General features: G+C 37.6%; 1 protein-coding gene across 1 annotated transcript in view; it reads right to left on the minus strand.

Annotated features, from left to right (window-relative positions):
- LOC122801582 (ILK associated serine/threonine phosphatase) overlaps positions 1-17010 on the minus strand; it is a 1071836-nt gene that overhangs the window by 1013156 nt on the left and 41670 nt on the right. Inside the window, exon 3 of the mRNA XM_044071026.1 lies at positions 4298-4363. Within this exon, the coding sequence (XP_043926961.1) occupies positions 4298-4363 (66 nt within the window). The remainder of the gene's footprint in view (positions 1-4297; positions 4364-17010) is intronic.

Raw genomic sequence — 17010 nt, forward strand, 5'->3', positions numbered from 1 at the left:
TAATATTAAATACTTTTTAGCCTCAAGATATTAAATGTTTTTGAAAGTTATTTTTGAAGAAGCATTATCACTGTGAAAGTGATGCACTTTTTTACACATTTTTTACATTCATTTTTATGTGCTTAGCATTTTAAAGCTATTTTTGATGAAGCAACATCACTGTTAAAGTGATGCACTTTTTTTACATTCATTTTTATGTGCTTAGTATTTTAATAGTTATTTGTCAGTATTTGTACTAGTTGCTTTAAGGCAATTTATTCCAATTGATAGAGTGATGTCATGTGATATGTTTCACTCTGTTATATTGGGGTAAGAGTGAGGGGTTTTAATTTTCTGATGAAGTTCAAATTAATAAATTGAACAAAACCACTAAAAAGGATTGTGTCCGCATCTTTTGTCCATCTTTCAGTATCTCATTTGTTTTCTAAGTTTTCAGTTTTTTGTCTCTGAACAGTTCCTGTATTTGATTAGATGAACCACATTTTTAGAATTTAGGCAAATGAACATATTACTTCCTGTGAAACCGTTATGATGAAAGCTATACTGGAGCAGCTGTTCCCATGATAGCTGTGTTATCAAACTCCCTAGCAGAGGTCTGTTCAAAAAAAGCATAACTTCTTTCAGTTGTACCAACTGCATCTCTCTTACTGCCTCACTAGAATAAATGCTGTGGTACAGCAGTGTCGACTGTAAATAGCTGACTTCTTGGTGCGGTTGGGACGATTATTGCGATGCGCATCTACAATGTCCCGTTACGTACAGCAACCTCAGCATCAAGGAAGGTTACACCCCAAATGTCCCGTTATATGCAGCAAACTTAGTATCAAGGAAGTTTACACCCCAAATTGAGTACTTCAAAGAGAGTTTAGCAGATATGTGTTGACTCATTGATGGAACTTCTTGAGGGAGTTGATGCTGAGTGTTCAGATCATAAACTGCCAATAAAATAGAAATAAATGAGTGGTCTGTGTGTGCAGTGTTATACAAATTCCTCTTCTATGTTTGTATATTGTAGAGCCATTCTGGTACCCATTGTCTGAACATGATGTTTTCCATTAAAGTTTTGTTTGAACAAGATGTCCCGCGACACCTGGAGTATTGCTGAGATGATTTGTTTTCTCTTGTAGGAAGAGTGCCATCCTTGTGTGGGATGTGTGTGTGAGTGATATGTCCACTGTGGTTAAAACAGTGTTAGGTGATGGTGATAGGTTATGACAACCTGACAGAATGTTTAAAAAATGAAAGATGCCCACAGCAGTCCCTTTCACTGACTAATGGTTTCAGAATTTTTTCACAAACCCAGAGACCCCTTCTACTCCTGGCTTTCCTGTCTTATGCATTTATGGTGGTATATAGAAAACTTCTGGCCTAAACTGATTTGGAATTTCGTTACCGACTATATTGCTGAAGCTAAAAGTTTTCTGATTATCCTACTCAACAGTACACAAAATTACTCCAAAAGCTAAAGCACCTTATTAAATAACTCCTAGATGACATCCAGAGCAATATAATTGTCTTCATTCATTTAGTCTGGGCCGGGAACTGCCTACACGCCAACAAAAATCCACAAAGTCCCTTAAGTAAAAGGATGAAGCACACTATCCTACTACAGACTAGACAGGTCACCTTTCAGCAATCTATTTCCCAAATAACAAAGACAATTTACACTTACCCACCACTGTTACCTCCTACCCCTCATGCAGCATTTCCTTCCAGAAAATTCTATGTTAAGCAGCTAACCAAACATCAGGTCCAAGATATGTGACAGTTGCAGTAAGTCATTAGTTTGATCTGTAAAACTACAGCATTTTAAATCGATAAAGTCTTATTTTTTTACTAAAAACAAGTCTGCAAAATTATTATTCTTAAAATGTTTTCTAATAGTTTGGAGTTTTTCCCTCAAGACTCCGTTGAAAGTGGGCTCCTACCTAGTCAGACTTTCCCAGTAATCAAACGTCAATAAATAAACACACAGCTATGCCAACAAATGTCACTCAATTTGTTTAATACAAAAATTTAGTGCTTTTATTTCCAATTATTTTTAGAACTTCTTCAGAATGCTTTTTCTTACAAACCCCTCCTTTAAATAATACCTGCAGGTTTCTTAACAACTCTAACTCTTTATCCAGTAAGATCAGTTAAAAGCATTCGCCATCTACATTGCGTAAGAAACATATATAAAACTAGTTCATTCCAAAGTTAAAAATACTTACATTTCCAAATAACCAGAAAACATCCACAATATATTTAATACCCAAAACAAGCTCTATTAAAAAAAATTCAAAGAACCACACCAAAACTGAAAAGGCACATTTATGCACTAAATCACAAAAAAAATTCATCAGTGGGTCAAACCCTTAAAGCTTAGCTCTCCTTTTAATAAGAAGGCTACTAAGAGACACATTTTCATTGATACCCAGGGTATTCATAATATTTGCTAATAAATGCCACCTGGAGAATAGGTACAAATAAATTATTTTTAGGAAAAATACTTAACCCAACAGTTTTTACATTTTAAAAGATGTCACCTTTTCAGACAAAAGAAAAAACGTGAAAGGGCATATGGGTCAATTATTTAGAATAACCTCCAATGCACATGTTTTCAGTAAGGAAAAGGACATACTGATAAGGATGCTCTTGGACACAGGGTACCTTTAATTATTAGATACGATTAAAGGAGAAGTAATGGAAAAAAGGAGTACTAATTTTCAGACACTGATTAGATACCCCAAGGCAATGTCCACAACCAGGATACAGGGGAATAATAACTCTAGGGCACCAGTTATTGACTGCAATTATAGGCATAAGGACATACAAATGGTTATAACTAGAAAATGGAAGAATGCATCAGAACCATTTGGGCTTCTAAACCAACTCAGGGACACTCTTGATTAAGCATACAAGAAGGCTAGAAACCTGAAACAAAAGTTAGTAAACCACTGTTGAATAACTGGTAGGGCATTAAAGGGATATGGAAATGTGGAGTGTACTCCAAGTGCAGGCTCATATATGAAGATGTTAACAATGGTGACAGCTTTTCCAGGCATGATTGCTCCAAATGGTAAGTATAATTGCAGTACAAAGGAAATCGTGTACCTTGACCAAAGTTTATCCTGTCCAGAATTTTAAAAAAGGAAAACGGGGTGCTTTTAGGAAAAAACGCACTTATGTGATCAAAAAGTAATTTTAAAAAGTTTGCATTTTTTGTGTTAGAAAAGGTCCCTATTTTTGAAAGTTGAGGAAACACGGAGGCAAACCTCAAGGCAAGGAAAATATACTGACCCAGATATCAATGAAAATATGTCTATTAGTTCTTATTAAAAAGTTGAGCTAAGCTTTAAGGGTATGACTGACTGTTGAATTTATTTGTGATTTAGTGCATAAACAAGTGCCTCTTGAGTTGTGACTTGTTTCTTGGAATTTCTTTCTAAAAATAGTACGTTTTGAATATTAAATATATTCTGGATTTTTTATTTGGAAATCTAAGCACTTAACTTTGAAATGAACTATTTTTATATGTATAACGCCTTGAACTGACTTTTACTGGCTAAAGAGTTGCTAAGTTACCTGCAGGTATTACTTAAAGATGGGGTTTTGTCATAAGTATTCTGATGAAGTTCAAAAATCACTGGGACTGAAAGCACTAAATGTTTGTAATAAACAACTAGAGTGACATCTGCTGGCATGGCAATGTGAGTGACACCTGCTGGCACGGCAATGCTTTTGCTTTTATCAGTAAATTCTACTTTGTTCAGCGTGAAGTTCTGCAGTATCATATCTTCTATATTAACTTTTTCCACCCCCACTGTTGCCAACAATCTAGTAGATTACAGTGATCATCCCCAATTGAAGCCAGTAAGAATACATTTGTCACACAGGTGACCATCAAGGGATGTTTGATATATACTCTATTTTCCCCTTACATGCTGAAAAAAGTACTCAAGGGACAAGTGTGTAGCTGGCACAGCATGACACTGTCATCAGATTCAGCAAGCGACATAAACCCTTAGCTAGGCCATCTCCCAGACATTAAGGCAACTCTTGTTAGGTCACAAGTCTCGATCAGGGATATATTAATGGCAAACATGCCCTTGAGACATTCCCACAGCCCTACTCCCGTGAAAAAAAGACAGCAGGCAATACCTCTTCCACCCACCCCCCCTCCCGGTCATTTATCGAACCCTGGACAGTTGAGTCAAAGTCAGGACTTCAGGGTTCCTTCCCTCTATATTACACAAGCATTTTTCTACAACAAGCTATTACAACACTAAATATGAAAATAACTGAGACAACATACCAGAATGTGTGTTGGTTGCTGGGGGAAGATCATCAAACAAAGACGTTTTCTTTTTTGAAGTTGCTCCTTTAGGAAGATAATAAGAGAAGTTAAAAAAAGCACACAATAAAACAGTATAAATAACCGAGCATACAGTAAACAGTATAAATAACTGAAAAGTAACTAGGCATACAAATCCAACTCCCCATCCAAATACATAAAGAGCAAAAAGTTCTAAGAGTTTCTTCTAAACTTTCTTGGGGTACTGACATGTCCGCAATATTTTTGTATATTACTGGCAAACACGCCCTTGAGACTTATGGCTTTTGGGCCAATAGCTTAGTAACTCCCTATTAAAATAATGATGGAAAACAATGCTAATGTTATGTTAGCCTGCATACTCAGCGAAATTTCAGCGATGACCATGGCACAGGCCCAAAAATTCTGAATTCAGCATCATGGATTCAGTGCCAGGGGAGTGCTCGATTCAGTGAATCAGCCCCTACCAATTCTCACACAGTAATATCACTGACAAAAAAAGCAGTCATTCACATTGGGAGGATAACAGAAAGCAAGATTTCATGCATTATAATCCAGCTGGTGAAAATGGCAGGATCATTAATATCAGCACAAACTCATGCTGTCCTGCTTTATGTAGTAGTTCCTGCAACTGCTGTCTGAATGCACTGTTTTGCTCACTATCACAAAACAGGATACGATGACTGCCTAGGTCCATATGGGTGGAGCAACAGGAATAATGCAAAAGAGACCAGTCTATAGAGTTCTATCTGGCAAGTGGCTTGATGGTAGCCAACACACAGTTATACAAGGCAGATAATAACAAGATCACATACAAGAATGGCTGACATGCAACTCATGGAGACTTCATCCAAGTAAGAAAAGGGCACTGGGGTAGAAAATCAGTGACTGCAAAGTCATCCCCAGTGAAAGTCAGCCTACAGCATAAATCACTGGTTACCACAATCAGCTGCAAGCAGTGGTTAGACAGGGCAGTAAGGTCAAGAGAAACCAGGGTGAAGACTCAGAAGTTGACTAGAGAAAAAGCACAAGAGTTCAAGAAAATGCTCACAGCTCTAACACCTCAGGAAGAAGACAAAACAGGTGGAATTGAAGAATGGCAGCATCTCAAACTAGCACATGTAAGGGCTACAGAAAAAGACAGGTGTCTGAGCTAAGTATGGAAATAAAGATCATAAGGAAAACTGGTGATGGAATGCTGAAGTCCAGGAAGTAAAATGAAAGGAGGAGTGCAGGAAAAGGTGGGAGGAAAAAAAAGACAGACTAGCCTAACAGTAAATATAGGTCGGCTAAGAAGAGGTTAAAAGAGTAGTTGCAATAGGAAAAAACAACGCATCAGAGGCATTCTATCAGCTTCTGGAAAGTGACTCCGGTGATGGCACATCAAAGAAACTATCAGATTGCAAGGCAAAGTCAGAAAGATAAAGAAGATATTCATCAGACATCCTTCATAAGGATTGCCAGGAATAGCCTGCTCACGTTCCACAGGACTTCAAAAGCTGATGGAAGGAGTACTTCCAGCAGCTTCTGAATGACGAAAACCCCACATAAGTTGAACTATCCCAGACTGTGCCTACGATGAAAAAACAGGAAAAGCCCACCCTACAAGTAGTAAGAACAGCACTAAGGAAAATGAAGTCAGGTAAAGCAGCAGGCTTAGATGAGGTCACAGGAGATATGACCAAGACTTTAGATAAGATGGGGAGAAATGATTCTTGAGGGTACTCATAGCAGTATAGAAAGAAAGGTGCATCAAAAATGACTGGAGAATAAGCATTCTAGTGCCAGTTTTCAAGAACAAAAGGAGACAGTCACAACTGTGGGCAGGACAGTTATCAAACTTGTGTCACTGCATGAAAGTTCTGGAGAGTGTGACAGATAAATACACATAGTAGAGCACTTTTGGATACAGATCAGAATAAAGCACATCTGACTTTTGATGTTTCCACTGAGACGGGTAGCTGAGAAGAAGCTACAGATGAGGAAATAGTCCAAATTTCTCATTCCTGGACTAGCAGAAAGCATAAGACAAGATCCAGAGAAAGCTGATTTGGGCAGCCCTGCAATGGTTTGAAGTCCCTGAAACATTGGTAAAATTAGTACAGGCTATGTACAAGGATCCAGTGACATGACGCATAAACAGTGTTTGGATTCACAGTCAGGTTTCCAGTGGGAATAGTTATAAATCAGGGTTCAGCTCTGGGACCGCTGCTGTTCATACTGGAGATGGACTACGGTAGCAAACAAGTCGAAGGGGGCATATCAACAAAGCTGCTGTATGCAGACGATGTGGCATTACAGGCAGACAGAACAGAAACTTCAGCAAATGATAGGGGAATCAAATGCAAAACTGAAGGCACATAGGATGAAACTGTACAGATAAGACAATTGTAAAGGCAGCAAATGGAGAAATTCAGAAGAAGATGAAAATTGAGACAGAAGAGAAAATAATGGAACAAGTTAATAGCTTCAGATATCTGGGAGGGGTGGTTGAGGAGAACTGAAGTCTGAATGAGGAGGTTAAAGTTGGAATCGGGGGGGGGGGGCTGCAAACAGTGTCAGGAGGAGTGTGCGATAAATGAATGCCAAAGAAGCTGAAAAGTAAGGGGTACAACCAGTGGTATGACCAGTACTACTGTAGGGAACAGAAACCTGGGCAGTGAAGGCAGAGCAGTTGAGGAAGCTAGAAGTGATAGAGATGATGTGCATGAGATGGGTGGTAGAATACACACTATGGGACAGAAGAAATAAGGATACCAGAGTAGATGCTCATGTAGCTCCAATTAGAGAAAATGGGAAAAATGGGAAAAAGGGTGATTATGACATCGATATCCAAACTGCACAATTAAGATGGCTAGTTACAAATGAACAGTACGCCAATTTTGTTTTCACCAGCAATTGTTATTGTTAGTTTGTGCTTGAACCATGCATATTCATTTCAGCTAAGCAGACATCCAATTTTAGCTTAAATCTTCCATGAAAAAAAGAAATCAGCAAAATTAACTGTGCTATCCTGTATAATTTTCTGATTTACAACATTATTTCCCCTACTATGTTACAGGAAATATGGCAGTGGCCATATTCCTGTTAGCTATTATCTATAAGGTTTTCAGCTTCAAAAAAGAACTAAAACACTTCTTCCAGAAAAATTGGACCTGTCCCAGTCAAGATCCTACCTGATCACTCTCTGCCTTGACCAAATATATTTAATCTCAAAAATTTTCCTGACTCCAAATTTCCTACTCCTCTTTGTACTTTTTCTCAAATCATATGTATTTTCTACATTTTTCTATCATATATCTATATATGTTTACAATTACGCACCCCCACACCCTCCTGCTACTTAAATATACCAACTCCAAGATTGCACTACAGTGAAGTGAGATCGCCATAGGGAATATTTCCCTTTACTTCACTGTAGTGCAATCTTGCAGTTGGTATATTTAAGTAGCGGGGGGTGTGGGGGGGTGCATGCGGGGTTTTCCCCTGCTCAGAGCATTCGGGTAGGTTATTTTTGTTTTTAATTTATTTTTTTTATATGTTCAAAGTTTTAAAATTTCGCTCATATAGGGTCGTTTACATGACCAAAGTTTTAAAACTTCAAGCATATAATATAGACCCAAATATTCTTTTTAATATACCGCACTCCTCAGTCAACTTAACAAAAACAACAGCCTAAACTTGAACCCAGAAACAAAAAGGATAGCAGAAAATCTGCTTACATTACACGGCAACCTGAAATAAATCAACACGTGCAAAGGTATAGTGAAGTTCACTGTCAGTTTCTCATCACTGCTGGAAGCACAAAAATAAAACTAAACAATGTCATGCTCCTGCTATTACTTCAAGCCATATACCTTCTCCCCCAACATTCCTCCCTCATGTTATGCATTTTAATATGAACAGGACTGAAGTCCAGACCGAAAATTCATGACACAAAGTTTCCTTTTTACTCTGAAATGTGAAAGGGAACACAGGCTGCTATTGTACTGTACACAAATGTACTGCACATGCAGTTTGAGAGTTATAATAAACTGGAACACAAACCATTGCCTTTCTTCAAGCACTACCACACACACAAAAACACTTGCGTACAAAAAGTAAATGACAATTTCAGCATTATAAATTATACATCTTCTAGACCGTGAACACTGCATACAGAGAGGCCAGGCGGAATATACATTATAACTTCAAAATCACATCTTAATAAATATTGCAAATAAATAACCAAACACTTTTACACGGTGTTTACTTTGTGTCACTGATATTTAGACTTGGCAGTTTGGTTATTTGCTAAACCTGCAGCCCCATTGGGCATATCAGAATTATCCCTTTTAAAGTGGAAGTTGAAAGTAGTAGTTGTAAAATTAAAAACAAATAAAAGTGCAAAGCACAAAATAAAAACATTAACTTCTAATACAGCACAGTGGAGAACAAAAAAATAGGATTTCAAACCGTAAATGAGTATAATGGGAATTAATATGCAGATGTTATAAACTGGAAAACTATATCTTAAGAACTGTCACCTCAGCAACAGATTCATGCAAAGTTAAGGGAAGTTGTTCTTAGAAACAGTTAAGTGCTGCTGAAATATAGAGTACTTTTCAGTGTGTCAACTACAAAGTGGTGCAAAAATTAAAGATGGGTGCCTACCAAAGCTCAGTGTGAATCAGGTCCACAGGATTTATAACTATTAGATCTGTGGTGCAGAGTCAAGTTCCTGAACTACAACTGGCCGTAAAGGAACAGTCGGTACAGACAGAATCATGATTAAATGTAAACCCAGGTGGATAATCATTTTATCAGCGGGACATCGTACATATAAAAAAAAAAAAAAAAAAAAAAAGACAACCTGAAATCTTTTGGGCAAAGGAGTCTGTACATGGAATATTCCCCAAAGGAAGGAAACAATATGAAAATTAGTACACATTGTACTTAGAAGGGCAAGTGGGTGACATTTATATTCCAAAATGTAAACTGTAACATCAATATGTCAGATGGACTACAGCTAACAAATGGCAAATTCTGGATGTTCTATAAAAAAAACAGGTTTCACATAGCTAATGCTACAGCCTACTCAAGAAAGAGCAACCCTGGCAAATGTACTCTCAAATGAGGGAAAGAGGTGGTCAGAACTGAGAAGTGGCTAGTGATATGGGAATAAGTGGTTATCTGGTTCACAATTACTTTAAACACAGAAGAGATCTATTTAGCCCTTTACTAATGACCATATTCCAGGGGTCAATTCACAAACTACTGGTGAGTTTGGGGCTGCTTTTGTTCCTTGTATATAAATGCCTGTCTCTACAAAATGTCTGGATATCATCTCATGACATGAGTAAGGATAGCTGACATAATTACCTACATAACAACTGTGTATCAAGTGACAAATGGGTAGCTACATAATGAATTTTAATGATTAAAAAAATACATCATATTTATGCAGCAACATCTACAAAACTGGTATCACTATAAATACCACCAACTGTATTTGTTTAGGAAAACGTTGGCTCCATATTGCTAACAGCACTACACTGTTGGGTTCTGGAAATTCTACAGAGATAGCTAGCAATTCAGAGACACGCAAGAGCTGCAGGGAGGAAAAGCTCATCAGCTAGTCTTCTATATGACTTCATTAATAGAGAACAAAAAATATTTAATCCAATTTTGAAAATTAAGAAGGTATTTGCCACAACAATGCGAACTGGAGTAAGGGGATTGAGCCTACTACTACTCAAACTTCAACCATAACCCAAAATCAGAGGAATCAGGAGGACTTTTAAGTGTGCCTTTATTACCACTTTAACAACTGACAATACCGCAATAAAGGTCATTTTGGTAAAAAATTGTCCCACTTTAAAGAATGAGCAGGGGATAATAGAAACTGTTGGCTCACACCCACATGTGGTATACATAGCTCTCATCTCCAAAATGAGGAACACTAGCCATCATAATGTCGAACAAATGGGTAAAATGTGGAACACTTACTAATGATTTACTAACAACTTCAACTAGGAAAGTCACAGGAGAGTTAAAATGTGTTGAGTTTACTTATAAAAAGATCTTTTAATGATTTAATATGATTCTTTTCCATTTAAAATGGATATCAGTTAAAAAAAATCCTATCAATGAATGAGTGACAGACCCTTTCAATGTGGAACTTTGAGGAACATGAACTTTTTTAAGACCCCACATGAGGTACATTCCTCGTAATGAGGTATACTTGAGAGGAATGGTGGTATATAAAAGGGGGAAGAATTTAAAGGCAATGTTCAAAAAAGGGTTGAGCATTATTAACGTCAACAACCCTGGGAGGTTCAAGTGTGGGAATTGCCCTCAATGTCAACATATTCCTGTTAAGAAGGACTGCCTTATCTCCACCCATGAAATCACAACTAGAGGGCATATCAACTGCAATACAAAACGGGTGGAATACTGTGCACTTTGTTCAGCATGTACATGCTTTTAAATTGGTACAACAGGGAGACGACTCAGGGAGAGAGTCTATGAACACATTTACAACATCAAAAAACAAAAAAAAATACAAGTGCACAACATGTACAGCAAAACCCTACCCTTTGTTTTAAATTCATCATACTTGAACAAACTGCAATGAATGAAAGAGGGGGACCTTGGACTTTAACCCTTGAAAAGCTTGAACTGTATTGGCAACTTTATTTGAATGCTGATCTCCAGCCAGGTTTAAATGAAAATGTATCAATAGCTTGTTTATTAAAACTAAGGGCTCAACAGAGATAATAAATGTTAACTATACACTTAATTCAGATCCTTCTATTCCCTGCAATTAAAAAATAACCCTCGCGCAGCCCTTTCAGTGCTGTTTGCCTTAGTTTCGTATCACTTGAACCCCACCTGTTTATTTGCATCTCTATACATTCCCCTTCATTGCTAATGTATCCCCCTACTCTAATCTGTGCACAAACTGGCTACTAATAAGCAAGTCAATGTGACGATACGCATCCAATCTTAGTACACTTTGCTTTGTCATCTCTCCTTCACTTTACAGGTAGAGTTTGAGGTCTTATCTGATAGGTTTCCACTGCTTGCCTCTCTGGTGGATTTGTCTGGTTTCTGCTCCTCCATATCCCACAATCATCCTCCCCCAAAACCATCCACCTAGATACACTCAGTCCCCAAAGTATTTGTAATACAATACCCAGCTTGAACGCCTGGCTGTCACATAACCATACTGACATATTAACTGTCTCAGAAACCTGGCTCAAACCTCATATTCCTCTTCTCTAACAGTCATTCCCATACACTAACCCCATTCCTAAATTTTCTCCTGCTGAACTATCTACAGCCTTCCTAAAATCCAACAAACGTAAATCTTTACGTGTAGCTGCCATCTACATCCCCCCCTGCTGATAACATCCCCATCCGTGAAGATATTCCCTAATGGTTCTCTTCCAACATCAAAAGGAAACTTTCATCCTTGGCAATGTAAACATCAACTTGGGCCACCATCTCCTTACAATCTCAGAGCCAAACAATCTCTTTAACTTCTCCCAGCTAATAAACCACCCTACCAGACCCAGTAAAGACTGCTCCTCTGGAACTGCACTAGACTGGATCTTAGCAACTCATCTCAACCTAAACAGCGGAATTATACCTGATCCCCTTAGCAACCACCTAACAGACTATGCCCTCTGGTGTGCCTCTACTGTCCAAATACATCAATACATTCAAACTCGTAATCTCCCCAACTTCAATCCGCGGACGTTTTCCAACTGTCTGAAAAAAATGAATAGGGCCCCCTTAAAGACTCTGCCTCGGGACAGTGCAAACAATTACTTCAACAAAACCTTCTTAGACTTACTAAACAGCCTAGCCTCTCTTAGGACAAAAAGAATAAAAGTCAAAACCATTCCCAGGCGATCTAAAGAAACCAGAAAACCAATGCACCTCAGAGACAAATGTTGGAAGCTATACCAAAAAAATAAGTTAAACTCTCTAATCAAATTCAACCAACTCCGCAACTCAGTGAAGAAACTAACTAAAGACTGTAAGACTCATTACTCCAAACTCCAATCAAAACATAATTCTAACCCCAAAAAGTTCTGGAATTACATTTCCTCCCTTGTAAACCATGGCAGAAAAAACACAATCCATGCCCTAACCCAAACTCCCTAGACCATGAAATTGCATCTAATTTCAACACCTTTTTTGTTGACTGCATAGCCAAACTAATCGCAAACTTTCCCATCCTCTCTACCTCTCATGGTCCCTCATCTACTGCTTTTCCCTCTAACACTCCACCTTTCAGTCTTAAACCTATCCCCACCAGCAGCATAAAAAAATTCCTCCTTAAACTAAAGCCTTGCGCCTACACTCGTGATAATCTGCCTCCATCCTTCCTTAAAATGGCTGCAGACAGCATTGCTCTCCTCATTTCCATTCTTATCAACAGGTCCATCCAAGAAGTCTATGTCCCCCTCAATCTGGAAGAAAGCTTTTGTCACCCCTCTCCACAAAGGTGTCAATAATACAGACACTACTAACTTCAGTCCTATAACTATTCTCTCACCTCTTTCTAAAATCCTCAAAAAGTGCATTGATCACCAACTCTTGCCACACCAAACAATCATCTTTCTACCCTTACACAACATGGTTTCAGGCCTGCTGCTCTTGATACCATTAATCGTGCTCGAAACTCTGGAAAAATCTTCTCCACCCTTTACTTACTTAGATCTCTCCAAAGCCTTTTGACACCGTCTCACATCCTCTACACTTATCTCAACTTTCCTCCCTCAATTTCTCTCCTTCCTCCATAGCATGGTTTACAAGCTCTCTCCAATAGCCAACAAGTTGTTAAATGGAAAGAAATTCCACTTCATCCTTTCTCAATAATCCCTCCAGCATCCCCCCAAGGCTCTACTCTCGGCCTCTTACTTTTCAATATTTTCATTAATAACTTTCACAAATCCATAGACAATTCTACACTGATCCAGTATGCTGATATTCCACAATCATCTGTACAGCAAACTCTCCTTCTGAACTCCTTCAAAAAACTCAAACAGCCTTCGCCAATACCAAAACTTGGATGCTAAAAAAAATCTCGCTCTCAATGCTAACAAAACAAAAATTATGATATTCTCTCCAAGAAATCTCACCATAGACAAAAGCTCCTTTAAAATAATAAGCCACAACAACACTCTAATCGAAATTGTACCCAACACCAAACTACTCGGCGTCACCATTGATGGACATTTAAAATTTGATATCTGCATCCAAAATAATATCAAAAAACCCCACCAAAAACTAGGTCTGCTATATAGACAAAATTGCTATCTAACCACTTCTACCAAACGTACTCTAGCCTCCTCCTACTTGCTCCCCTCTCTTATGTATGGTGCCCCTCGACTTACTCATCTCCAGTTTAGCCTAAAAAACAAACTGGAGGCCTGCTATAACAAAGTCTGTAAATTTGTTACAGGGTCCAAATACTCCACACATCACTGTCATTCCCTCCACTCCCTAAACTGGCTTGAGCTTACTAATTACCTGAAATTCATACAACTCACCACTGCTCACAAACTCATATTCCAACCCTCTGTCTGCACCTCTCTTTCCTCTATCTTAACCCCTTACCTCCCTAGTCATACACTTAAATATGAATACCAAACCCTCCTAAAAAATCTATAAACCACTACGCCCTCCTGGCCAATTACTTCTATCACACCCCTTAGCTAAACTATGGAATCCCCCCCCCCCCGCTGTAATCACAACCACTCTAATTTTAACTCTTTCCTCCATTCTTACCTCACCTTAAACTGGGATTGTTCCTGCTCCCTTCCCACTTAAAATTAATCGGACATCTCTTTCAAACCTCCCTTCAATCTCATCTATTATCACCTCTGATCATTAACATTACTGTTAGAACAAACACTAAACTTGTATAAACACTTTATGACTTGTACTTTTAATTATATTCTCTGTATTTTGACTTTATATTTTAACATTTGTGTTTTTAAACGTATACTCCCTGATTTTGTATTTTTATTTTAAATTGCATATTTATGCTTTTGTATACTGTATATTCCATACCGTACTTATGTTATATTCTGTTAACTGCTTTTGGAGCTTTTCTTCCTGGGCCTCCACTGAAAACGGGCTCTGCTTGGCCCAGTGGACTGCCCTGGTCATAAAACTAGAAATAAACAAATAATAAGCAAGTTGGTTTAATTTGAAGCAACATTCAATGGCAAGTGTGAACTTACATTTTTAAAAGCTTACTTTTATGGCATGGGTCTGGGCTGGGTGCTGTGGTGGGGCATCTGGAGCCTAGTGGCTTGCCGCAGATGAGTCTCGAACCTTGCACCTTTTGCTTGTGGAGTGGATAACTTGAGTGCTAAGCTAATCTCAAAAGAGTGTGTCATTCAAGTTTTGTACACTGCTATGAAGTAAAAGTGTTGGGTGGAGCTTGTTGGGAGGTTTGAAAATCACATGGTTTTAGTAAGTGATTTTTATTAGTCTAAAATACTTTTTAAGCGCAAGTGTAATTTGATTGTTTGTCTGATGAAGTCTTTCACATGAAAAGACAAAGCGCTCATCATTTTATGTATAAATAAAAGGACTGGATTTTAAATCTACGAGAAGTGATTTAAAAAAAGTTTTAAGGGAATTTTCCTTTAAAGTACAATTCTGGTGCCTGTATTTCCAGATTTCACAGAGTTGTTTGTTCCAAGTTCTTGGATACTGACATAGCATTTATATGGTATTACATTGGGATGAAATGGCTAGGCTTGAAATGACCTCTGAGTCGATAGCCTAGTAATCTCCTATGACCCTATGGTGTTTTGGATTGTGACTAGACAGTTGTACAGTGCTACTTTTGACTACACACAATTCTACAATGTGGATATTAATGGCCTAATGCACCAAGCATAAGTAATTCAGCAACCTTGCCTCCACTTCTACCTAGCTCTTGAGTGCATCAATAAGATTCTCAAATTTGCCTACTTCTGCAGTACAATTAATGATGAAAATGTGTAACCTTTAATCAATATATGTATTCAGTATGCAGCAAACAAAATATTTCCCTTATAACAGTCACAGGATTCCCTATTACATGTAGTTTTTGTAATTCTATGAGCAGGGCTAACACATCTTGTTAAAATAGTGCAAGGGACAGAAATGGAAGGGGATGTCTGTCCCTAAAATGAATGCTGAAAACACTTTTCATTGAAAAAACAACCTGCAGGCAGTGCCACAATTTCTGCAAACTATAAGGCAATATGAGGATACAATGTTTTTATTACTGTTCTATTCAAAGCACTGCATATAATCTTGCCTTCTCTCTCAATAATGTTTACCTGAAATGTATTCCTACACAAAGAAATACAGCATCTGTAAATATTGTTGTACTAGATATCCTTTACAGTACACTGATTTTTACTATATTTTAACGTTGTTTTTGAGGGGTATGAGAAAACAATCAAGATTTCTTTTAGGAAGATGAGAAAAAGCAAATAAAGGATTGGAGTTTTTTATAGTATAGAACTGAAATCATTTCACATTTCCTCTTGCTTTATAACTAAGATTAATTGCAAAAATAGTTAGTTTTGTGTTTTTTGTTAGTTTATTTTATTTTGAAAAGCAGACATTTGCCAAATGGAAGTTTTTTTGGGGGTTGGGACTTCCACCTCATGCAATACAAATGTACTGTGTTATACTGAAGTGTGGTTCACTGTTATGCAAGAGACATTGCAAAACAATGTTATGTGACACAATGCAGACAAAGTAACAAGGATGATAATGTGATCATTTTCTTATACAATAAGTACCTTCCATATATTAGTAAGTTATAAAAAATTGCAGCCCAAATATTGAGATATCACTAATCTTTATTCATAAGACACACGCAATTCAAAAGAAGCTTCATTAGCTCTCATACACATTATGTTGACAAATGCTAATGGGGGGGGGGGGGTCAGCCGAGACACACATGCAATTCAAAAGACAACACAAGATTCATTAGCCCTCATATACATTATGTTGACAAATGCTAAAAGGGGGGGTGGGTCAGCCAACATCTTAATCCCTTACTACATCTTTATACATTAAGGTATTAATTCAGTGAAGCACATGGAGATAAGATGGTGTGCCAGACCCATTAAACAGAAAAAAAAAAAACAAAACAAAACACAACAGAACTAAAATACTTTCCCCATTTCTGTATTTCTAATGAACCACCACTTTGGTGTAACAATACATGACAAAGTTTTACTATTACACACCCCATACCAGTCAACTGTACAGATTTTCAAAGAATGTCCAAATATTGGCTTCATAATTTTGGTCCGTTTTTTGTAAAATTATGTTTTTTTGGCAAATTAGTAGTAAATCATTAAAGATTGAAGCTAGAAAATAATAACAGACATTTGAGTTTCTGACTTCATATCCTTCAGAAAATTCATGGTAATACAAAACATGTTATTCTATTAACATTCTAAGTTTGTAAGAGCATTATTTAAAAATTGTCCCGCTCTAAGAGGTTGAGAGGTATGCCCTCCCCAAACAAAATAAAAAGTCTGTGTAGCTTAAGTTCATGGACCACGTTATTGCTGCAAAATAAAGTGAGCAGCATTAATTTACAATATCTACAAAGCCACATGCACAAACTGTACTTTATGTTCTGTTTGTAAGGAGGTGTTATCCACATGTTTCTTCTA

This window comes from Protopterus annectens, chromosome 5.part0 (assembly GCF_019279795.1).
Source record: "Protopterus annectens isolate FY-2018-M chromosome 5.part0, PAN1.0, whole genome shotgun sequence".
NCBI lineage: Eukaryota > Metazoa > Chordata > Ceratodontiformes > Protopteridae > Protopterus > Protopterus annectens.